We start from the raw sequence: 23,850 nt of genomic DNA on the forward strand, positions 1-23,850 counted from the left end.
TGTAGAAGTCACAGGATAAAAATCCTTAAGTTCAAATAGCAAAAAGAAATGAAAGCATGGGTCTCATCATTAGCTAGAGTATCACCATTTCCCACACAGATGCCCCCTACTTGCTTCTGATTTCATTCTGAAGAAGGCTTTTCCAGCCAAGTGGGCCAGCCACCGCAGCAGGTACCACACATATGCCCAGACCTGCATGTATGGAGCACTGAATGATATGAATGGTACAAATGATGCATGTTGTCACTGGGTCTGACAGGCATCAGTGCTTTGAAGTTCCCCTCACTAATGCAAGCAGCTTGTATTCTGAAAGATCCGATTCCACAACTGTACCGAGGAGTTCACCGAGGAGATGTGATCTTCGCAAAAACATTGTGCAGAAAGATTTGATGCATCCATTCATTTTTGAAAATCTGACACAGCAGACCTAATCTGACCACAGTTTTGAGGCTGCAATGGCAGAAAACTGAATCATTTCTGTTTGGGATCTATAATGAGGTGTTTGCTGACACCTGCTGTCTCAAAGCATGAAGTCAGTCCTCTAGATGCATATTCCACAAAAGTATACACATACAGTATGCATAATGTATGTATATGTGTGTGTGTGTGTGTGTGTGTGTGTGTATATATATATCGTATAACACTCATCCATGCACACAAACATATATATGTATGTATACTGATACACGCACACACGCAGTTATGCCCATACCTAACAAAAAAGACATTAATTCGATTGGGGCAGGTTCATCTTGAGCATCTTCTTTTTATAAATATTTGAATATTTTTGTCCATCCATAAAACTCTGTAACATAATTGAATTAAAATCTATATAAAGAGAGGAAACAGAAAACAATCAAAGCTGCATCAAACATGGCTCACTCACGTACACAAATCAGAAGTCGAACCTACACTTAAGAAAGGAGGGTATTTAAAATGAGACATAAGGCAAAGAGGCTTACATGGTAAATGCCTGAGGTTAAAAAATCTTCCTTCTTTTCTTTTTTTTTTTTGTTACACATATACTCATCTCAAACTCAATCCACGGGAAAATAAAAACATTAACCCTAAATTCCAAAATATAAAAAACCAAAACCACATGATGGATCTGTGTGAACTCCAGCTCAAGCTCTCGGTTTCTAACAGTGTTTAGTACTATTTAGCAGGCAATGATGGTAAGAGCAACTAGATAAAACATTATGCACCTTTGGCATTTTAGTGCAACCTGGGATGATATTTAACAGCAACTAAGACTCAACTAAAGCTTCATCCCGCTTGATGAGACTTACAGTATGCCTAAATTGGAGAGTACATTCAGATTGTATCCCACCTACCTTCCAGTCAACATAAAACCTTCTTCTTAAATGTGCAATTCAGGGTGCCGCAATGGCACCTGTACATAAATAAAACTCTTTGAAATTAGAAAATGATTTCAGTGATGCAACTTACAATCTTAAGGGAAGCGTTCGGTATCATAGTGTGCTCTAAATCTCCTCTAATGCAACTGCTTCTTAACTGTCTGGCGCAGCAGTCTCCGACGTCTGCTCCTCGGTGATATTAGCTGACCTTGAGGGCTCAGAACTGGTGTCTTGCACCTCTGGGATACTTGGGTCACTCAGGCTCTCTGTGGTGACTTCAAGGCCAACAAGGGTGTCTGCAGTCTCTCTGCTTGGAGAAGCGGTGGTGATCATGTCAGTAACATGCTCCTGCTCAGTCTGCTGGGTGTCTGAGTCTTCCTCCCTCTCCAGAGATGAATATCTTTGGTCAACGGATGAGGTATCTGAAAAACAATCAGGGATCATATAAGGCAGAGAAGTGTTGCTGCTTTACTATACATAACTTAAAAAAATAAATTCTGATTATTGCACCTCTGGCTGAACACCGATGAAGATATCAGAAATGCTCTGCTATTCCTATATTAGCTGTGTTGCACATTAATTTATCTGCCATTTGAGAACACTGTTCTTCAACATGAATAAAAAATAATTCACCAGCAAACAATAGCTGGTTTAAACTGCTTTTCCTCTCCATGCAGGATGGCATTGGAAACATGTAATTGCTCTATTCAGCTACACACTTCAATCACTTGTGGAGGATGTAGAGATACTTACCCAAGCTACACTGATCACCAGAGTCATCTCCATAATTAGCTAGCATGGAGCTCAGGCCAGTGTTTGACAATTCTGGCGTCATTGTCCCAGGATTGTCGGTGATATCTGCAATCGACAAAGAACAAATATCCATTTTGATCTGTGTGAAAACAGGGAGTATGTCAGACACTGAAAACAAATTCATGCTTCTTAAAAGTAGATCTGGTTACCGAAATCTACAGCTGGCTGTGTGGGTGAGGCTGCACACAAGTCCTGCTCAGCTCCTTTGATTTGATTAAAATCTATTTCACTGACGCTAGAGGGACTACATGCAGGCACTGAAGGCTCCTGAGGACAGAGAGAGTCTCAGACTTAAAGAAAACTCAAAACAAAACCTCTACCAAAGAACACTTAATAAATGAAAGATGTGATAAGCTGTACCTCAGTGTGGTCACTCCCAGCCAGCCCCTCACTGCTGCCAATCACTGTGGACTGCAGAACATTTTTGCTCTGGGTGTTAGGCTGAGCTGGACGAGTTGGGATTCTGTGCAAGTAGCCATAGCCAATGCCACAGCCTAAACTACATTTAAAACAAGCAAGACAAGGGTATTACTGTAAATGTTTACTGTGTCTGTACATACACAGGTGACATGATACTAAAAAGGTTTTAGCTGTTTAAAAAAAATGAAAAACTATTTGAAACCACACAGCACCTACCTTCCCTCTCCTCCCCATGCTCCATTTGGAGTCACCACCACCTCTCTGCATTGGTCAGTCTGTGTATTGTACACCAGCAGCTTAAGAGGTTTCCCCTCATTGGCTTCAATCAAAGAGAAGAAATCCTCAGACTGCAAAGGTGACACAAACAGAGAGGACTTTAACATTTTGCGATTATTTTGTTCATGGATGGTTGTTCATGGATGGTTTCTTATTTTCAAAAGCAAGAAAGCTTACGTCTTGTAACACTTGGTCAGCTCCTACAATGAAGTCATCGTGAGCAATTAGGCCGGCCAAAGCTGCCGGAGAGCTGGCTTCCACATCCTAAAAAAAACCAGTGATGATTATGAAGGAATTTTTATTTAAAACCACCATGTCAACTAAATTAAGACTTTAAAATGTAGTGTTATATGTGAGTTTATGTATGAGAATGACACACAAAAATTTTCCCTTCTGGTGGGACCAACCTGACAGGAATATGACTTTTTCTAATGGTTAGGACCCCCGAGCAAATTCACCACATTAGTTAAGTACATTTGGTTTTCTTCTCTTAGCTTTCTTTAACTGCATCTAACATACATGAAAACACTGAAAGAAAATGTGCTGACTACGACCTCAGAGCTGCCACTAAAGTGTTTTATGTCAGGCCAACAAGAGTTTACCATAAAGAACTTTAAAGAATAGCCCCAATTAAGGCCAGACTTGACTTACCAACACATGCCAAACATTCTCATTGGCTCCTTCAAAGCTGCAGAAGCGGACACTGGCCCCCAGCAGACCCTGACCACCCCACATATTACTGGGTGTCACTTCCAGTTCCCTCACCCGCTGGGTTTTAGAGTTGTACACTTCAAGTTTGACCGCTTTCTCCACATTGGCTTTTAGAAGGTCTTTCAGCAAGTCACTTTCTTTATTCTGGTGGAACAGAGAAATATGGACTACTCCAGCTGTGACAGGGCAGGGACCCGTTTTAATGTGAAAGAACATGAAATGAAATTACAGCAGACCACTTTTTTTCTCCTGAGGGTACAATTCAGGCCCATTAAAAAGAAAGAAAAATTGGCTGTCAAATAGAGTTGCAGTAAAAAGCAGACGCAGAAGCACACATCACATCAAACCAATGTTGAGAAAATCTAACATCAGATCAAAGCTACACAAAATCCATAGCAAGTCACCACATTATACTTTAGACTTAAACAGTCCAAAATTAGTTAATAAGACCAGAAAAATGAAGTTAATCTTTGTTGCGCTGTAAAATATTATGCAAACCTGCACCTTCATGTAAGACTTAATACGGTTGACAAAGGGCGCATCAGAGGGCTTTCATCATAAGTGAACATATGCAGATACTATGTTAAACACACTGGGACTCATTGCCCCTTTGGTGCCATGTTTCAGACCTTCTGCAGCTGAACTCCATAAAGACATAAGATCAAACTGCAAGGCCACAATGATTATTTTCATTGTTGATTGGCATGCTGATTATTTTTTCGATTCATCGATAAGTTGTTTGGTCTTTAAAAGACAATAGTGACAAATGTTGATCAATGTCTCCCAAAGTCCAAGACGACGCCCTCAAATGTCTGTTTTGTCCACAACCCAAAGACATTCACTTTACTGTCATGGCAGAGTGAACAAACAAAAAATATTCACATTTACGGAGCTGAAATCAGAAAATTCTGACTTTCTATTTTTTAGATAAATATACTCCATGGTTAACTGATTATCAAAACAGTTCAGGATTAATTTAATAGCTGACTACTAATCAATTAAGTGATTTGTTGCAGTTCTACTTAAGTGATAACAGAAAAAGTCTTAATGACATAAATGTTTGACATTTTTACATTGATAACTACAGTTTTCTGTTGTCATCTTGTCCTTTAAGCCTACTTCTGTTCATACTTGTGAAGACAACTATTTATAAATAATTGCTTCATCAAATGTACTCATCCATTCAAAGATTTGTCATTTGGTCATATTAACCTTTATGACATTTGATGAGTGGACATGCCAAACCACCACTGATTTACAGCAATCATCACAGCAGTCTACTCACAAGCCTCGTGTTTCCTATAGAGAGAATGAAATCAAAGAAGGGCTCCAGACCGGCCTTCAGGGCAGGTGAATCCTCTTGAACCTGAAATATTTAAAAAACAAACCGTGTTACAGTCGCCGACTAGTGTCAAGTAAACACATTGCATCGACCAGAATTTGGGGATCCTCATTGCGAGATATCGCACAGCTGCTGCTCTTCACATGGTGAACAGGCTGACATTCGTTACAGTTTAACATTGCTCGTATCAGTGTCTGCAGTGAGTGCTATGACAGTCTGAAGCAAAGCTAAATAGCCTGGATGTGTGCCAAATGCCACCTCATCATGGGCGGACACCATTAAAGCTGACCACGAGTTACTACACTTCCACTCAACGTTACAGAATAACCCGACAGTTAACAACCAGCTAATATTACTGTATTTTATGCAGCATATCTTTTCAGGACTAGCATAGTTAGCAAGTTAGTGAGCTAAAAACCCAGATTTAAATGAAGAGCTGTAGAGACAAACCCAGGTTTGGGTATAACCTTGCACAACGCTGCAACGTACCCCATGGACATGATATCCACTATTAGTTCCCCCGTCCGACAAAAACGAGCTCTGTGGCAGCCCCATGGCCTTCAACAGTTCCGTAACAGTAACGCTGACGAAATGTCACTGAGGTAGAGCGAAGTTAGAAGTCATTACTGAAGGCAATTCATGCTAGCTAGCGCCAACGGCTGCGGCAGGTTGACAGCAGGCGCTCGAGGGCTAGGCCAGGCTAATAAATAAAGATGCCAGAAAAATCGAACCTGTGCTACTCTTGGTATCCGTGATGATCAAGGAAACTATGTTCGATTAGCCATCCTTGACGGAGTGCCCTACGCGGTTGCCCGGCAACAGATAACGCTAGTGTTTTATTCTCATTCATTCATTGAAAAATTGACATTGTCCGTGATAAATTTACATTTTTGGTGGAACATTTTGTTGTAAAAATGAGTTTGACAGTTTGTAGGTGTTGTCTGAGGAAAATCAAGCAAAGAGTAAATTTAAAAAAACAAATCAAAACAACTTTATGTGTAATTAAGCAATATTTCTCATTGATCTTGTTTTAGCTTTGCCTTGAGTTTAGATATCTTATATTTTATAGCGAACATAAGGTTGCAATGAAAGAGAGAAGCAGTGCCAAGAACATATATAACTTGTAATCTCATTAAGTAAATTACCAGAATTATATATAAATTAGATGAGGAATAAAAACATCAAGCAGAGAACTAGAAAATTGTTTTCCTAGATTATATGTTTATATATTTATTTGATCTCATATCTGTATATTTAATTTGACTTTTTATATGCATTTTTTATGTTTGTACTGTATAATAACAGATGTGTCTGTTTGTCACAATATGGAGTTGAGCAAAGTCGTATTCTGTAAGCAGTCTGCACAACATTTTCTTCTCATGGGGTGTGTGAAACTTTGTGTTTGAGTCACCTTTTTTACAGATGTCCTGGTTGATTTTGCCCGCATGTGAATGCACCTGCCCTTTTCTCACTATGATAAGAAATATGAGCTTTTGTTTTTTTACGTTTCCTAAATGAATAACAATGCAAATACAATGATAACAATGATTATATAACTACATACATGGATTTTGAGAGATTTAAATGGCTGCAGACTACTTGTAAAGCAATGTAACATCTTTCCAACATGTTTTTCCATTCCTCAGTACATCATGGCAAGGCATGCTTTTAATCTGGAATTATCCACATGATTTGCTGACACTGGCAGGTAACTTAATGGTTGCCTAATACTTTCTCAAGGTCTCCCAGTCACAGACTGATATAAATAGTTAAACTGCCACAGGTCCTCAGTGCTCCAACATGATTTGGCTTGTGGCTTTCCTGTCCTGCATTGGTAAGTTTTTAAAGAAATAAACCAAAACAATTTACAATGGACTTTAACAGCGCTGTTAGCAATTTTGTGAAATGTCACCACTGCAATCTCTGTTCATGTTTGTGTGTGAAAAAAAGGACTGATTTGTGCTGAAGCACCCATCAACCACTATGTGCACAATCAGAGGGTCATAGGAGGCCAAGACGCTGCACCCAACACCTGGAAATGGCAGGTAAAACCTATAAGCACACACACACACACACACACACACACACACACACACACACACACACACACACTAAAAACACATCTATCTATCTATCTATCTATCTATCTATATATATATATATATATTTTTTTTTTTTTTTACAGTGATTCTACAGTGACACAATTTTGCTCCATTAAACATGTGCCTGTGTATTAAACATTAACATGATTTGCATGTTTAAAATTAAATGTGCAAATGTTTAAATCTACTTAAACCTAAACTTAAACATTTGTAGGACTGAAGTTGATTGAAACAGTGCAGTTGTTTTGCATGTTCTTTTGTTTTATCATTGACATAACCACTACATTAAAAAGGGGTTGGTCCTTTTTTAAATTATTTATTCATTTTTTATGGGACTTGTCAAAATCTTGATGTAGAAACAGGGGTAGGTTGTGGATGGGGAGATTTCCTTTTTTCTTATTGAGCAAATAGGGTGAAAATTGAGCTACTGATCCTCATACTGGATGATTTCTGAAATAGCATTTAGTCCTCTACCTTATCAGTGTGCGTTTCGTCTCTGTTTTCTCTCAGATTTCTCTCCAGCAGGATTCATACAATGACGGTTATTTCTACCACATCTGTGGAGGTACTATCATTGATGGTTTCCACATTATGACTGCAGCTCACTGCATCCTCAGGTTGGGCCTCTCACTGCTCCTTATTGGTATCAATATACACCTAGTGAGCTGTGTCTCTTACTGTCAGACTGAATGCATTCCTTGTCTGCTGGATAAATGATTGTAAGTAAGCATAGTGTGTTTTTGTTCCTTATGTTCCTGTCAGCATGGACGCTAGTAAGTACCGTGTGGTGGCAGGTGAATATAACCTGTACGAGTATGATAACAGTGAGCAGTTCATCGGTGTGGACAGGATTACCATCCATCCTGAATGGAATGGAGACCTTGGCAGAGGGTAAAATGACAGCAAGTCAGACCCCTTCTCTTTATTTAACCACAATCTTAAAAGGCAAGCTACTCAAAAACACAATTATATTGACATGTTGTGTTTTATTGTTTATTAGTTTTGATATTGCTATCATGAGACTGGCTGAGCCTGTGTATGACAACGGCTACGTGGCTATCGCCAGCCTCCCTGCTCCTGGCGAGATGCTGCCTCATGGCCTCACCTGTTACATCACCGGCTGGGGACTTATGGACTGTGAGAAGACACTTGTGCACACATGCAGTGCAATATATGTCCCATGCACACCACTCATATATGTCAAATTAACAAAATTCCTGCACTTGCTCCTTTCACAGATCAAGGGAGTGTCCCTGACATTCTGCAGGTGGCTGCCCTCCCTGTGGTGGAGCATTCAGTCTGCTCCCAGCCCGACTGGTGGGGCAGCATTGCTCTGAAAACCATGGTGTGTGCTGGAGGGGATGGAGTCATATCTGGCTGCCAGGTACAGCAAACATATGTGTTCATCTTCCTAAAGCAGGACATTTTTGTCTTGATTCACCCAGAACTAGCATTTCATGCACACTTCTGCATTTCTTTTCAAAGGCAGCTTATCAGAGATGATGATCCTGACAACAATGCCAGCTTTATTGGGAATTATACTTACCACCAAGCAGATCTTTGGCTCAGTAAAAGTCTTCAAACTGGACTCTCTCTTCTTGTGTCTGTTCTGATTGCTACCTGTCCCAGGGCGACTCCGGAGGTCCCCTGAACTGTTACACTGATGGAGCCTGGAGAGTCCATGGTGTTGTCAGTTACGGTCCATCTGGCATGTGCAACCAAGTGAAGAAGCCCACCGTCTTCACCAGAGTCTCTTCCTTCCAGGACTGGATCTATTCAGTAAGACTCCTTTTACCTCCACAATGTGATTCTGGAAATATCACCGTATTTTGTCTGTATATTTCAGATTTATAGCTGACTTTAATTTCTTTGTATGTTTTCCCCAGGTTTTGTAAATCGATGGAAAAGTGCTCTGTCCAAGCTGTCAAGTAGAGCCTGTAAAATAAAATAAATATGCATCACAGTCATTTGTGTCACATACAAAATATCTTTGCTTGTAGTTCTTAATTCAACCAAAGGGTGGCGATAGTGGTTCATCTTCAAACCAGCCACTCTAACTCCTTACAGGCTTTGATGTGTTTCTCAGCACTCTTCTACTTTCTCAGTCTCACAAATGTATTGCTTATGGATGTACTTTGTGTTGATGCTTACAACCAGTCTGAAAATGGGGCCACAGTTAAAGGGTCATGGGTGAATACTAACAAAAATGGTGACAGTCCCAATTCTCTGACCTCCCAGGCTGCAACCCCAGGGGATGGAAAATTCCTCGGGATGTTTTGATGGATGTTTCAAACCAGAGACCAAAGGGACTGGACTTCTTTTAAGCTAAAAGGGCTTTAAGTGGCAATGTGGCATGGAGGTAAAACCCTTTAATGTCAGCATCACATCTACCTAAAGACTTAACAAGAACCACATTTTCTTAATGGTGGCCGAATGTGAGCTATATGCAGCCCTTGGCCCGTCGGGGAATTCTGGTCGTATGTTTGTGGTGGCAGTCAGGAGACTTCAGCATGACATCACATAATGAGTTTTTCTCTTAACCATGGAGACCAGAAACCACAGATGAATTCCAGTGGTTTACACAAAAAACAAAAAGAATGTCAGTGCATCCAATGTGAGCGCAAACTGTCTATTGCCTTTAGGGAGCCAAGACTACATAAAATATGCATGAGATGAATTAAAGAAAGCAAGTGTGTGGGCTTATTTACTTATTCTCTAAGGTTTAACATAAAGTCAGGAGTCAAGCATTTAGAAAATGTTTTTTTTTTATTATTATTTGGAGGGACAGGCTGTCAAGATGGCTTAGATGAAAGAAACTGTTTTTGAACAGCAGGTTAAAGTGTGAATATGTAAAAAATAAAGCAGCTTTGTTTGCTCTGCAGGACCATTCAAGCAGAAATATGTACAACACAAAAGGCAAAAAGTAAGACACGTTCTTTGAAAATAAAATTTAAAAAGCTGTACTGTAATACATTACATTGATAAAACACTCACTGTTGCCATTTCTTCATGAGAATTGATGTTTTATACAAGAGAAACAAATGTTTGCTTGCAAAAATCAGTGCCCTCTTCATGGCATAAGAACATATATCGGATGGATTTCAAAGCAATCAAAAAGGCAAAAAGCGAATAATACATTTCCAATGTGCACTCAGCACTTTTCAAAGTATACAATTAATCAGAACAAGTTTTAACAAACAGGACCTGCATGCATAATTTCTAAAGGGTCCAGAAAGGCTGTTGAAACAGCTGTAGAAAGGGTGAGATATGTACATCAACTCTCTAGTGTCCTCAACTGTTCACACAGGCGACAGCAGAATCACCTTTGAAAGGTCTTGTTCTATAATTAATGAGGCAACTCTTCAATTTTCAGGATTTGTGTGCGCGATAAAAATTGTATAATATATGCAGTTTTTATCCACAAAAACCCTTTACATGTGTCATTTCTAACATAATGTAACCCAAGTCACAGACTTCCAAAAAATTCAGAATACAATCAAATTGATCTTTGCAATTTCTCAGTTTTAGTGGCATTTTGCTAAAATATCAAACCATAAGACTGCCTATGAAAAATACTTCAGAATGCTAGAGAGCGATAACCTTCATAAGTATACATTTCTCTATAATTCATATATTACAAAGGTTGTCCCAGATTGAAAATTACTCATTTCGCTTTCTTAATAAAATATTCAATTTGTCAGTGATTAGAATTCTTTTGTCAACCTACATAAATTAGTTACAAAATATTAGTGTAATTTTCTATGGTTACATTATAGGCAGCGATACAATAGACCCATAATTTAGTTTCAGTGATTAGGGAGATTCCACAGTTTTCAGTCCCAAAGCTTAAATGGAAGCACTGCGCACACACCATCGGCAGGCATGGCTCCCCTGATAAGCAGGCACGTCCAGTAAACTTCACAACACCCCATTTTATTGCCAAAATGTCTTAAATTAAATAACTAATGAAATGATGACATAATAAGTTATCAAAAAAAAAAAAAAAAAAGTTAAATGTAGAAGAGAATAGATATTAAATACTTTCTGATGGACTCGTGGTCCCATTTCCCATAGCGACGCCTAAATGTGATATGGAAAAAAGGAAGGAAGATTGCACTTTGAGGTGAAAATATCAAACCACAGTGCTTCTTGAGTGAAAGTAGGCTTTATCTGAAATAAATAAAATAAAATCATAAAGGAAATAATTTAAAACAAAAGCAATAAAGACAATACAGCTACAGCTTTTAATGGTGTGAGCATTATTTCTAGTTACCCGGCTCATAAATAAGATACTCCATAATTTAGCGTTGAACTGTTGAATCGACCCCATACAACCAAAACAATGCCTATTCATACATAACTATTTTCACAGATAAAGTGCTGATCGAGGAGCTTTTAGAGGGATTTCTTTTGTACCATATAACTCTTGGGAGAGATCTTGAGGAGCAGGAGTCCACTAGCTTCAGGATTCAACACAGGGAGGACCCTATCCACTCAAGTGATCTGGGTGTAAGCCCAAGGGGAGGACATGAACAGGACTATGTTGTGATTTAACTCGGGTTTCATATGAAGGCCATCACAGCAATGGTCACCATACATTGCCTCCAAAAGCTAGAAAGCTAGAAAAAAGTCCCTGAGGTGCACATTCAGCTGTGTTGAGATTCCCAACCTGGCCCCGGTTAAGGTTGATTCCTGTTTAGCATATGGTTGGTGATCTTGGTTTGGTTAAAAGAGCTTCCTTAGGAATTGAGAGTCATCATTGGTTTCTATGGGCCTGGTCAAATTCACCTCTATTCTGTATCATCTCACTTTTAACATTAGCTGCCATCTCACACAGCAATAATCCCAAACTGCTTTGCTAACGTTTTGAAGGCAAGTCTGGAATCTGAACATTTATTAGGCAAGAGGGAAATCACAGCTTCCTCCCAAATCACGCTGACTTCTTATGTGCATGTTCAGTCCCCTCCCAAACCCCTCTTTTTTCTTGCACTGTCCACACATTTTCACGTTTTTTGTCAAACTTTCACAGACTCCATCACAGACAATTTCATGGCTTCCTCCAACAGCTGATTGTCTGTAAATGTGGCAGGGGGTTCTGGGACGGATTCTGAAAGGCCAATCAGTGACTCCAGGAGGCAGGTCCCCGGGTCGCTCGCTGGAGGGAGGCTGGGGTAACTAGGCAACTGAAACTGAAAAAAGTTGTCCATGTGTTCGTACTCCTTGAGGGAGTTGTAGAGCGAGCTGGGCCCCAAGCAGGGGAAACCGTCAAAGAACTCCAGGTCTGACTCCGAGGAGAGGCTCAGGTCCATGTTGTAGCTTGCAGAGCGATCGACGGTGGGGGAGGGTGTGCGTGGCACACTACTGCTATGGAATAGGGCGTTTCCCTGGTTGGCGTTCTCATCCAAGAGTTCTGAGATGGCTGTTGCTCGATTGTCTGTGTGATCGTCTGCAGAGTCCAACAGTGCAGCGTCTATATTATCATTCTCATCTGCAAAGTCCACCATGCTAAAGCTACTAAAAGCCTCCGTAGATGGCTGCTGTTGTTCTTGCCGTTGGTCTTGGCAGTGCATGTCTTTACGGTCCCCACCGTCCCGGCTACTTCTCGAGCCATTTTCTGAATCGCTGAAACTGAGAATGCGGCTCAGGCCTTTCTCATCGACATCCAGCTGGGTGTGATGCTCACACCGGCTCTCGCCAGTCTCAGAGTCCTCACTCTGACCTGAAGAGTCAGAGTCCGTCATATCGCTGCTGCAACTGTTCTCCCCAGTTGTCGCCAGCTCTGAGCTAAAGGGGAAGGAGGGCACCGCTGGTAAGGACGTGGCCCCTGTTGTGTTCTCCTCCTCCTCCTCCTCTGTGCTGGACTGCTCCTCCAGCCTCTTCTCCAGCTCCAGCTTCATGATAGTGTGGATGTAATGTGTCTGTACCCTGGTGGAGTTGAACTCAATGCGGCCCTCTGTGTTTCCACAGCCGTCCTTGGTACAGCCGCATGGGAAAGAGGAATGATCCATCTGTGGGAAGCAGAGGGAAGTTGTTAAATTACATGTGAAATGCAGATAAGAAGAGTCCTGGTGGCCTGTACTGTTGGACATCTTTTCAGCTCTTACCTGACATTTGATGCCGGCCAGACTGCAGCTACATGTCTCAGGCTCGCAGAAGCCCTGGCAGTCACAACCGCAGTTCTCCCTGGAGATCCTCAGCTCATGCAGCTGCCTCTTCTCCTCCTTGTCGATCTTCTTCACCCCGGCTGCTTTGAGCAGTGCGTAGCGACGTTTAGGCGGGTAAGGCTGGAGGAAAGAGCCCTCCTCCAGGTTGGCTCCGCTGATGTCGATGTCCTGCTCGGGGATGTCATCCACCGTTAGCCGCTCAGCCTCCTCGCTCTCCTGGGTTCCATTCTTAGTCAGCTGGAGAACAAAAGACATCAAATGTGTAATTGATGCATTGAATTTGTGCATTACAACTTTTGGATTTTTACAAATCATTCAAAACACTTAAAGGAAAGTTTGCTCACCTTCAGTTTGAGAGCCTCCAGCTTCTCCTCCCTGAGTCTGTTGAGGAATTTTTCCCGACGTAGGAGCCGCTGCTCCACAGCAAACTCGGCAAGCGTATAAGTGCGGAGCACACTGTGGCGCTGCATCATGCCCAGAGTGCATCCTCCTCTACTGGGAACACTGGTGAAACCCTGGCACCGCGGGAAGAAGAACACTGTCACCTGATCAAACGTCACATTGCCCCGCCGTGCTCTCTTGGATTTCTTCAGGATTGATGTTGCTGTGAATGAAGAAAAGGCAGATTTAGAATACATCTCAACCAAGAAGATTTGTGTTTTAAACAGGAGCAATGTCTTGAACAGTTGGTCAGTTGCTTTTATGTGCCACTAGATGGCATAATGCCCCACCACTTGAAGTCTACAGATGTCTGCTGAACAGACTGTAAAAGGACACCCCTCTGATTCATTGCCCTAGTCCCCAACCAAGCCTTATCATGTACCCAATTAAAAGACACTTCTAACAAGAGTCCAACACACTTACATCCTGTAAAGTGAAACCTAAACTACCAAGAACCCATTCAGCCTTGTTTCTTGTCCTACTATGTGACAAAAAAAAAACAAAAAAACACCCAGCACAGGAATTTCCCCGTGGTGGCCAACACAGTGGAGGAAGTAGAACTGCCAGGATCACAAACTGGTGAGTTAATGCTTCGGGCTTCCGGAAGAGGTGGAGGGTGGAAGTGTAGCTCAGGACAGAAATAAAAACTGCCCACCATGGTCTCCTGCAAGCTGACAATCCCCACAAATGGCCCAGTAACTGACAGGAGTCAAAGGTCCATCTCTGTTTAAAACATTCAGGACCCACAGCAACCGGCCATCTTTCTTTACCCCGACAAATACAATAAAACCATATGGGAATCAAAGTGGAACCACATGTGGGATCAAGTCCAACAATTATTCAAGCTTTATTATAAATTCCACTTCCTCTGCCCAGGAATATTCAACATGACTTCTGAGCCTCGCTTAAAGACAAGCAACTTTTTCCTCTGCTTAAGACGCCAGAGCCAATGTTTTCTTTGTGTGTGTGTGTGTGTGTGTGTGTGTGTGTGTGTGAACAGAAAAGGATGCTAATACTCCACATGTGTTGAGCATGTGAGGTGGGGAATTCCTTGTAGATTCCCATTTTCTCAGCCATGGAGATTTTTTTTGGACGCACCCTGAACACGAGCAGAAGTCAGAAGGGAAAATCTGTGTACTTGGTGTGATAACTGAAGCTCAGTGGAAGAGAAGCAACCTTTTAGCCCAATGCAGGTACAGACAATAGTCTTACTATATCGTCCAATCTGCCGCTAGGGGTAATACAGACGAAAGAAACTGCCAGTTTCAGCTTCACATCCATCAAATCCAGTCAGGCTTATGACACCCACAGGAGACAAATGATACCTTCTCTGCTGCCTCTAAATGGGATAGCTTTGCTGGCTTGTTTTCCCCCTTCACTTCACAATGGCAGGCAACTTTCTGTCCAACACAAACACTGGATTTATAATGGTCTGCACAATCTGCTCTTCTAGATGTGTCTGCATGCCTTCTTTTCTTGATTGGCCAACCCCCCTTTTTGTATCCCTTCACCCAGCCTCTTTCAGCACCTGTGCTGGGTGCACGCCCGGGCTTCAGACAAGGCTCTGTGTGTTTCCAGCCTTGGCAACCTGCCACGCTCCTCTTCCTGGCTACACGCCCCACCATCCTGGAAACCTCACAACTGTTTGCCCTTCTCCCCTACAATCCCTGTCCAAGCTGACCGGTCCCCTAAAGGCCAGCAGACGCACCCGGGTCCAGACAGAAACACCCTGAAGCCGCTCAACCCACACCTCTCAAGGAAAGGTGAGGCTCTGTTTGCAAGGCTCTGGGAAGAAGGTGGAGACAGAGCCAAGGTGAGCAGCCACTGCATAATGCGATTAGCCATTTTGCAGCTTCAGGGCATGAAATCAAAAGGGGTATTCATTGCAGAAGTCTGAAATAATTTCTGTGAAGTGTTTCATGGGCTGCCAGCTGCCTAAATTCCTTAACTCCCTCCCATTTTTATGGGTTTGTTATCAGAGCCTCCACGGAGCAGTAAAGACAAGGCGAGAGAACGCATTAAAAAGCATGTACCATCAGCTCTTTCTATGATTTATTGTTGCTGGAAGAGGACACTCACTGTTGAAATTTGTTGCTGGGGAGCTGGGGTTGCTGGGAGTGGAATCCAGGGTGTCCGAGTAGCAGCTCTCCCCCTCCGAGTCCCAGCCTGAGCAGGCAGAGGAGAGGGAGGAGGGTGAGGAGTAGCACGGGTCCTCATCCACCTCCTCAAACTTCCTCTTGAGAAGCCCACTCATGGCGTTAGTGCGAACAATCTGCAGGAGAGAGCAGAGGGAGGGGTTATTAGCAAATTATTCACGCTTTTTTAACAGCTTTGATCACTAAGGGTTCAAGTTTTGTCTCATGAATGTAAAGTATCTGGTAATATAACAGAACCAGAAAACAGTGAATAAACATGACCTGTATGTGGCATGGAGGCTATTGTACACACACACACGGGCTTCTCACAGTGTTATCGGTACAAGCGAGTCCTGTGCTCAGCCATGTGAGACCGTATGCATCCCAGTCTCGTGCTGCACTCAGCTGAGAGTGGAAATAAGCCATGGCACAGGAAGCAATCAATCAGGCCTATTCGCATAAGTCAACAATTACTGGACCCTTCACCCTCTTCCAAATCCCATCAGCTCAGCAAATGCATTGATTAGAGAGAAGGGCCGAGCACAGAGGTGACCAAATCATCTAGCCATAGATGTTTAATTTCAATCATTCCCTTTAGGCAACACTCACTGTCAAGAATGCGGGCCAAAGCCAGGGCAACTCGCCACTTGTCCTGTTTAATGTGCTCACATGGCCTTCATAGTAAATGTGCACGGCTATGCATAGTCAAGATGTTTTGTTATGCAACTCCTGCGTGTATTCTTTCAGAGCTCCCGTGAGAGAGGCTGCTGGTTCAGCGATAAAAACAATCAATCCTTTGAGAGAGACAGACAGGGAGACAGACAGACAGGAGAAAAAAATGATCGTCACTTTATGAGAAGAGGGAATGCCATTTACACTCTAATCTTCAAAAGAATTGCCTGATATCTGTGAGAGCGCTTCCACGTACCAGCTTTGTTGGTATTGTTAAATCTTATTTTAGTCAATGAATAACGCTCTCGAAGCTCAACCGAATCAAACTCCTGTCTCCTCGGTTTGTTCCAGGAAAGAAAAAAAATAAGAAAAAAGAACAGAAACCACATGACATGAAAAATGATCATGTTGGATGAGAAAGAAGGTTCGCTGCTGATGTGTTTTATGGTTATGGGATGTAAAAGCGTCACAAGGCTCTGACAAACAACAGACAATCTTCATAACTTCTGGGAAGCGAATCAATGACGACTGCTGGACAAGACAGGTCATCATCACAGTCCGTGGGCCGAGCTCCTGCTAACTTAAACAGGGAGGGATCGAGGGGTGGAGGGAGGAGGGAAGTGAGGGGAGAAAGGAGACATGACTGGGCTCAACTCCAGTGTAGACACTCCCTTCGATGATGTGGAATGGGAAAGGAGGCTTTTACTTTACGCATAAAGAGATCATTTTGCCATCAAACTGTTTACTGTCTTCGGAATCGCGGCCAAATCACTTACAGCTGCTGCAGCTCGAGCATGTTATGGATGTGCTTCAATCTTTGGTTATTTTTAGCTTGTGTTTGCTCAAATATTTGCTTGGTAATACCTATAATTTTGTAAAAATGTTTATAAGGAACTCTCAGAGGTTGTTTTTTCACTTTATTTCTTTTAGGCTAGTTAAATTTTTGGGGGTAATTGTAGAGTAGGTACCTTTAAATTAGCTAAATTTATGTCCCAAACATGTCAATTATTAAACCGAACACGGCTCAGACACACAGACACCAAGCTGTCCTGCCAACAAGCTAATTTGTCACCACTACTCCTTAGAGGACTGCTAAATGTGTCAAAGGCAGAACACGTCATGCCCAGAGATCCTCCAATGGCTTTAGAAGAACTTTAACACCATGTGCGACCTGCTGCAAGCCTGGTGTTTCTTATCAGTTGCATAACATATGCAAGTGTCAGCACTTGGGAAACAGTAAAAAAAAAAAGCCTGACCAGGTATGCAAGGAGAGGGTCATTTTCAGCATGCAACGGGGAGCAATTATGCAAAACCAGTCCTCCCTTTTGACAAGGATAAAAGAGAAGTCAGAGTCAAGGGCAAGAGGCTGACACCTCTGTATGGGCAGTGGGGGTAGCTTTGCAGCTGTACACAGGGTTATTGTTATTGCTGCAGTCAGATATTGTTGTCCCCAGTGCACATATGATGAATGAATCACCTTGCAATAGGTCAAGCTGGCTCATACCATTTCTGCAACAAACAAAAAGGCTTCCTTCCCTGTGACCATCTCGTTGCTTAAGTGTGTTTTGCATTACCAGCAGCCGCTTATTTGTCATCCATCAACTTACTCGAGCAGCAAATAATCTCCAAATGCCTTCCACAGTTACTGATATTATCACATTGTGGGATTTGCCTTGAAACAATTTAGAAACACCTGGGTGCAGCATCTGTTACTTATGTAGTCACTGATCAGACAACAAGTGTGCTTTAAACGCCACACCACAGCAAACAAATCTCAATGCGAGAAAAGCGGAGCACACATGGGTTCACCTTACATTTTTGCCATCACTCCCACCACCCCTTATTCCCTGAAAAAAAAATCGAAAACAAAGCTGTGAGGCATCCTCAAGGGAGTGCATAGCGCCAGCTAAGCAAAGTCTTTTTAATTAAAAGCTGCAGTGAGGCAGAAGGGGGAGGAGAGGGAGAGAGGTGGGGAGGCAGTGGTGTCAGAACTGGGTCATTGTCTCCTGACTGCAGTCTACCTGACACATTGATTTGTTAATCCTGTTCAACGGGCAGAAACAATGGCGAGAGGTTAATCCTGGCAAGGGGACGGCTTGTAGTCAATCTGGGGCTTCTCAGCCTGCTCAGCCGCTGCATCCACAGAACAAGGCCAAGAGAGCAGGGAGAGCGGATGGAGCAAGGGACTGGGGGTAAAAAGACAACAATCGTGCAATGACTCATTTGCAAAAGGGTGGAGGAAGGGGTGGAAAAAAAGAACAAAGATAAAAGAGGAGAATTCAGAGCTGGCTCCTCAAGAAAGCAGCGCCTGTGAACGTCTGCTCTAAATGGAGAATGGATGTGATCGGACAGCCGAGCCAGAGAGGGAGCACAGCATGTTTTCTGTGCGCGCTAAATTATGCATCACTGTCATTCCATCAACCGCACACAGGCAGGCAGATAAAGGACGCATCCGCTGAGGTGCTCCCCAGCCAGTTGTCACAGAGTTGGGAAGATAAATCTCAGGCGAGGAGATTTGTCACCAGAAGCGCTACACAGCTCAAGTCAGATGCATAACTATGTCAGTCGAATAAGATTATCTTGATACATGCAGCTACAGGCTGTTAATTTGACTTCAGAATCCCAATTCATTTCTATTTTATCTGCAGACAGCTACTCAAGTTCTTATTAAGGAATCCTAAATTATTCAAATGGGGCAGGATGTTCAAAATGTTAAAAAGTTTAGGTTTAATCAATCACTCACTAAGAACATTCAACAGCTATGAGCTAATAAAACTGCGCTACCTTTTCACTTATGATAATAGCTAAAAAAAAGAGGATTTTAAGGTAGAACAATCCCTATCTTCATATCTAGTTTTCCCAGTGTGGCAGAGAAGAGTTATTCTATAAGAGCTGTAATCGGGAGCATAAAAAACTGGAAAATCATAAGAACAGAGAGGAATTTACATTTCCAGGAAAATCTGAAAAGCCTTAAGGAAATAATTATTATGTTCATCCCTGCATATGTGGAGACATCAGCCAGCAGCCTGTTTGAACTGCCCCCATTTGCCCTGCAGCCCAACAGGACAAGTCACAGTTGACTTTGCCCCCTTGCACTCCCTGCTCAGCCCCTTTGCAGCTGATAACAGTGTGGGTGGGAACGACAACTCACACTAAACTTAGCCAGCCGAGAGCATTTACATGGCACACTGACAACTCTGCGCAGCGTCTGAATGACTGACTGAGTGAGTTGAGTGCTCATAAAATGTGATAATGATGAGCCTGGGAGTCTTCCTGTGTGTGTGGAAGCGTGTCTGTGCAGGCCGTCCCCCTCCAGGCTTCAAGGTATTGCACCTCTCACTTCCAGCTCTGTCACCGAGAAGACGGAGGTAATTGATCAGAGCCATCAAGGTGACGGCGGGGCTGGATTCCAGCTCCTGCACAGCTGGGGAAACACTGGCTCATTTCTTCGACTCAGCTGTTGCTCAGAAGCGCTCCACCTGCTGGAACAATGCAGGGAGAGCTCCCGTTTTCTCCTCTATGAGCCTGTTGTTCTCACTGAAGCCCAAAGCTCACTGTGACTGTGCCACAGAAACATTCTGTTCCTCTGCCTCGACCCGTGCACACACTGATTCCAAAAAGGAGAGGTAGTGGGAAGAAGGAGGGAGGATTGTACAAAACAAATAAATAATGTCATGTCTCCAAGCCACAGGAATTCCATTCTGGCAGCGCCACTCTTGCTATAATAGTGGGAGAAGAACACAGGCTCTATCTAATCCAGATGTGTTTTCTACTGCTAACCACTGGAAAGTCCTTCTCCCAAAAGGCAGCCTAGCGAGCCACCTTTCCTAGCCACACCTGACAGGGTATTAGCTTGCACGTGGACCTCACATGCCCTCAGCTGTCACTAATCTATTATGCAGGCCAAACTTGAATGGCCAGGTGATGTCCTTGGGCTGGTTTACTCAAATTATAAACCAAAAAGAGGGATGAAAACCTAATTTAAAGTATGTTTATTCTCTGGAAAGTCTTATTATATGCAGTCAGAAAGCTGAAAGATTAGAAAAATATGTAGCTGTGATTTGTTTTTTCCCTGCATGTATCAGAAACTGAGCATATGTGTATAAAAAGCAGAGTAGAGAAACTCAAGTAAAGCATTCCTTAGCAGAACAGTCTGCGAGCAGCAAACATGCAGCTTTGGGGCGTGTGTGTGTGTGAGTGTGGAGGAAGGGAGGAGGTGGTTGTGGGTTCAGGGGTCGTGCTCCAGTCTGGGACACTTGCAGTATGGAATGCTGGGAGAGGACAAAGCAGATGGGAGCTCTCCACTACTGTGTGGGAGACCGTCAGCAGACTCCTGCACGCACGCACACACACACACACACACACACACACACACACACACACACACACACACACACACACACACCCTCCCCTCACCCTCTCTCTCGTCTACAGGCACAAAAGCGTGGGGGCCATCCTGCGTGACCAAAATGAAGCAGGCACAGACAACCTTGTCTGAACCCAGCACTGCTGCTGCTGCTGCTGCTGCTGCTGCCTCTGCCAGCTGGGGACACAGATACTAAAAGTGTGTGTGAGCTTCCTGAGCTTGTGAAACATACCCTGCAGTGCACAGGAAGTGGCCATCCAGTTTATCTATGCTGTGTCTGACAGCTGCAGGCACCACAAGGTTAGCTCAGTGCAGGATCATATGATGGAGGTGAGGGAGTCAGGAGGTATGGATGGTATTAATCATTCGTGGAATTCCTCCAAATGTTGCCATTCTATCATCTGATTTAGTTTTTAAAGAAAGGGCAGCAATCTGGTTCGTTGTTGTTATTTACAGATTCATCTTGAGGTAAAATGGAAAATAATAATATGTACACGGGGATTAAGATTTATTCAACATTATTGCACATTGCTGGGAAATGAAGACCACAAGAAATGCACAGCATCAAGTGCTATATTCCCTCTCTGTAAACAAAGGATCATTCAGCTCCCTGTAGCCTAATTCCAGAAAACATGATTCCAAAAATGATCCGGGTGAGGTCGCGCTAGAGACGATTATATTCATTCAGCCGCTCTATCAAAAACAGATAGAGCCTGGCTCTAGAAAATAAGAGCCTCAGACTTTAGTGTCATTTCACACAAAATGCATTAATAACAGCTCCCGATGGGACGATCACGTAAATAAACAAACAGCAGCCGCACACGCACGCGTTTCCAGAGACGAACACAAACATTTATGCGCCACAATGACTGGTTATGAAAAGGAAATATCCATGTGCTGTTATGGAAAAAATGTCCAAACAATGAAGGCGCCCAGAATTCTTTACCCACGCCTGGCTCCGTGTTAGATGCACGAGGTGGAAAATGAATCATCAATCAAAAATCAATCATTAAATGTGGCCGAAACGTGCGCGTCGCGGAGCCGGGGCAGTGCGCTCCCTCCCCGTTGACCCGATCATTCCTCATGATTAATGCTAATTCTAATGACAGCAGCCCTGTCAGCTGTGCGTGTCCGTGTGTGCGTGTGTGTGTGCTCATGTAGTGCCTTCAGGAGTCGCTCGAGTTACAAGAGGCGCACCAGCACCGCTGAGGTGAACAAGAACAACTCCACACGGGCTGAATACACAAAGCCGACCTCATCAACAGTTCACACAAATGAATCCACAGCCGAAAACACACTCATCTAAAGTAAGCTCCAACACTCCCGGTGCGAGCTGGGAAGTTTCCACAAAACCCGGATAATCAATGATCGATGTATGAATCAATAAGTGAATGAAGCGGATTGTTGGAATCTCGCCTAAATCAATAAATCATTCCATTTCTTTGCCACTATCAGATCGTGATCAGCTGTGTGTAAACCGGCCATAAGTGAAAACTCACTCCAGTCAGGCGCAAACGATGTCAGCTTTTACAATAAAGCGTCAAGTTAAACGACTAAAACGTAAAGTGTGTTTTTTTCCTTTTTTAAAAAAGAAACCCAGCCAACACTGCGTAAAGATTCACCTGTAACAGCGGCTTTTTCGCCCTCGCACGGCCACACAGGCGGCGCGTTTAAATGACACGAGAGAAAAGAACATTCAAACTATTTGGCTTCCCTCCTCCGCTGAGCTGAAACACAGAAAATACGGTGTTCAATAACCCCAGCAGCGAACTCTCCGCTCCGTCTCTACTCACCACCAATTCGGGTATCCGATCACCATTAGTGGCCAAATAGCGTTGGGTAAAACAGCCGATGGGGTGTGAGTGGAAGTAATCCAAACGGCAGAAATAAATGCGCTTATCCCCGCATATAGACAGCTCCTCGGCGCTATTGTCTGCGTCTGTCCGGCGCACAGGGCTCCGTACCAGCTGAAGCGCTTCCCTTGTCTGTAGCAGACTGCCGAGAAGCGCAGCCTTTTTCGTCAGTGGAAAACTCCCCCCTGGCGTCTGGTCTGACGCAGGCGGTGACACAGGGAGGCTGCCCACGCCGCTTCCTGCCTGTCCTCCTCTGTGACTGCGCCCGTACTACCTGCAGGAGAATAATGCACACGCGCATCCGTGGAGATAGAGTGATAACGATAATATGTCGTGGAATAAATCTGCAGAGCGCAGCCTAACAAATAGAGAGGTAAATAAATACATAGACGGATGGGGTTTGGAAAATGAGAGAGGAACAATGAGTGATATCATGAGAGTGAGTTTCAGGGAGGTGTGAGGTTCAGAAAAAAAATGGAGAAGTGACAATATAAACAGTAATGAGTTTAAAAAATATGAAACAACATAGTACATCATAATATATGCAATATAAGATCACATCATTATGACAGAGAGCAATAAGTATAAAACATATTTTAAAAAAATCACTAAACAAACAACATTATGGCACTGAGAGAGACGGTAAGAGAAGTATGAAATAACCACTGAATACATAACAGACTTAGAAACCAAAACTAAAAATGTATATACTGTACACCATAAGTGTTCTTTTACAGACTGAGAAATACTTCTTTAGCTAAGTTCACTGTTTGCTTATGAGGAATGCATTGCCTTTACTGTGTAGATAATATGCTGTTATGTACTGTATAGATAGATGGACTATAAAAACATATGTGTCTAAAATCAATATGAAAACCAGTACTCTAAATAAACAATGATAGTGGGTGTCATTATATATTTAAATCATATATATTCTTGGAGCGTTAGTTGAAGTGTAGTATAAGGATCAAGTGTTTTTTTTAATAGGTGGAGAGAACTTAAAGAAAGTCCTTTTGGTGTATCTGAGAAATGCATTGGAACAAAGCTGTAAACAGGGCTGATGTTTTGGAGATATGCGGTTTTAAAAGGATGGCAACAATATATTATCTTGTGATGTTGTTCTGAACCGAGCGTCTGATCTGCCACATCACCCAAACATCTTCACCTACGGAAACAGACTTTCAGAGAATCCCCGGG

At 42.9% G+C, this 23,850-nt stretch overlaps 3 protein-coding genes across 3 annotated transcripts; 1 reads left to right on the plus strand and 2 right to left on the minus strand.

Annotated features, from left to right (window-relative positions):
• Positions 1–746: 746 nt before the first annotated feature.
• On the minus strand, positions 747–5,622 carry LOC143314501 (Golgi reassembly-stacking protein 1-like). Its single transcript, XM_076721566.1, has 9 exons — positions 5,410–5,622; positions 4,864–4,944; positions 3,519–3,722; positions 3,045–3,131; positions 2,808–2,938; positions 2,532–2,670; positions 2,321–2,438; positions 2,112–2,216; positions 747–1,780 (listed from the first exon to the last, which is right to left on the minus strand). Exons 1-9 carry the CDS (start codon positions 5,473–5,475, stop codon positions 1,512–1,514), a joined length of 1,200 nt encoding a protein of 399 aa, XP_076577681.1. The 5' UTR covers positions 5,476–5,622; the 3' UTR covers positions 747–1,511.
• Positions 5,623–6,720: 1,098 nt separating this feature from the next.
• Positions 6,721–9,302, plus strand: LOC143314525 (chymotrypsin-like elastase family member 1). Its single transcript, XM_076721589.1, has 8 exons — positions 6,721–6,754; positions 6,871–6,965; positions 7,533–7,639; positions 7,785–7,913; positions 8,023–8,159; positions 8,261–8,406; positions 8,652–8,846; positions 9,261–9,302. Exons 1-8 carry the CDS (start codon positions 6,721–6,723, stop codon positions 9,300–9,302), a joined length of 885 nt encoding a protein of 294 aa, XP_076577704.1.
• Positions 9,303–9,777: 475 nt separating this feature from the next.
• csrnp1b (cysteine-serine-rich nuclear protein 1b) lies at positions 9,778–22,783 on the minus strand. The gene is made up of 5 exons (XM_076761499.1): positions 22,594–22,783; positions 15,707–15,899; positions 13,531–13,790; positions 13,127–13,423; positions 9,778–13,030 (listed from the first exon to the last, which is right to left on the minus strand). Exons 2-5 carry the CDS (start codon positions 15,879–15,881, stop codon positions 12,038–12,040), a joined length of 1,725 nt encoding a protein of 574 aa, XP_076617614.1. The 5' UTR covers positions 15,882–15,899; positions 22,594–22,783; the 3' UTR covers positions 9,778–12,037.
• Between the last annotated feature and the right edge of the window lie 1,067 nt (positions 22,784–23,850).

This window comes from Chaetodon auriga, chromosome 21 (genome assembly GCF_051107435.1).
Source record: "Chaetodon auriga isolate fChaAug3 chromosome 21, fChaAug3.hap1, whole genome shotgun sequence".
In the NCBI taxonomy this organism is placed as follows: domain Eukaryota; kingdom Metazoa; phylum Chordata; class Actinopteri; order Chaetodontiformes; family Chaetodontidae; genus Chaetodon; species Chaetodon auriga.

Coding starts and splice junctions, on each gene's coding strand:
- csrnp1b (XM_076761499.1), bottom strand. CDS start 15,881: ATGAGTGGGCTTCTCAAGAGGAAGTTTGAGGAGGTGGATGAGGACCCG. Junction 13,424..13,530: donor TGGAGGCTCTCAAACTGAAG/GTGAGCAAACTT, acceptor TTTGTTCTCCAG/CTGACTAAGAATGGAACCCA. Junction 13,031..13,126: donor TGGCCGGCATCAAATGTCAG/GTAAGAGCTGAA, acceptor TGCTTCCCACAG/ATGGATCATTCCTCTTTCCC.
- LOC143314501 (XM_076721566.1), bottom strand. CDS start 5,475: ATGGGGCTGCCACAGAGCTCGTTTTTGTCGGACGGGGGAACTAATAGT. Junction 4,945..5,409: donor GTGGATATCATGTCCATGGG/GTACGTTGCAGC, acceptor TAAATATTTCAG/GTTCAAGAGGATTCACCTGC. Junction 3,132..3,518: donor AGAATGTTTGGCATGTGTTG/GTAAGTCAAGTC, acceptor GGTTTTTTTTAG/GATGTGGAAGCCAGCTCTCC.
- LOC143314525 (XM_076721589.1), top strand. CDS start 6,721: ATGATTTGGCTTGTGGCTTTCCTGTCCTGCATTG. Junction 7,640..7,784: donor GCAGCTCACTGCATCCTCAG/GTTGGGCCTCTC, acceptor TGTTCCTGTCAG/CATGGACGCTAGTAAGTACC. Junction 8,407..8,651: donor GAGTCATATCTGGCTGCCAG/GTACAGCAAACA, acceptor TACCTGTCCCAG/GGCGACTCCGGAGGTCCCCT.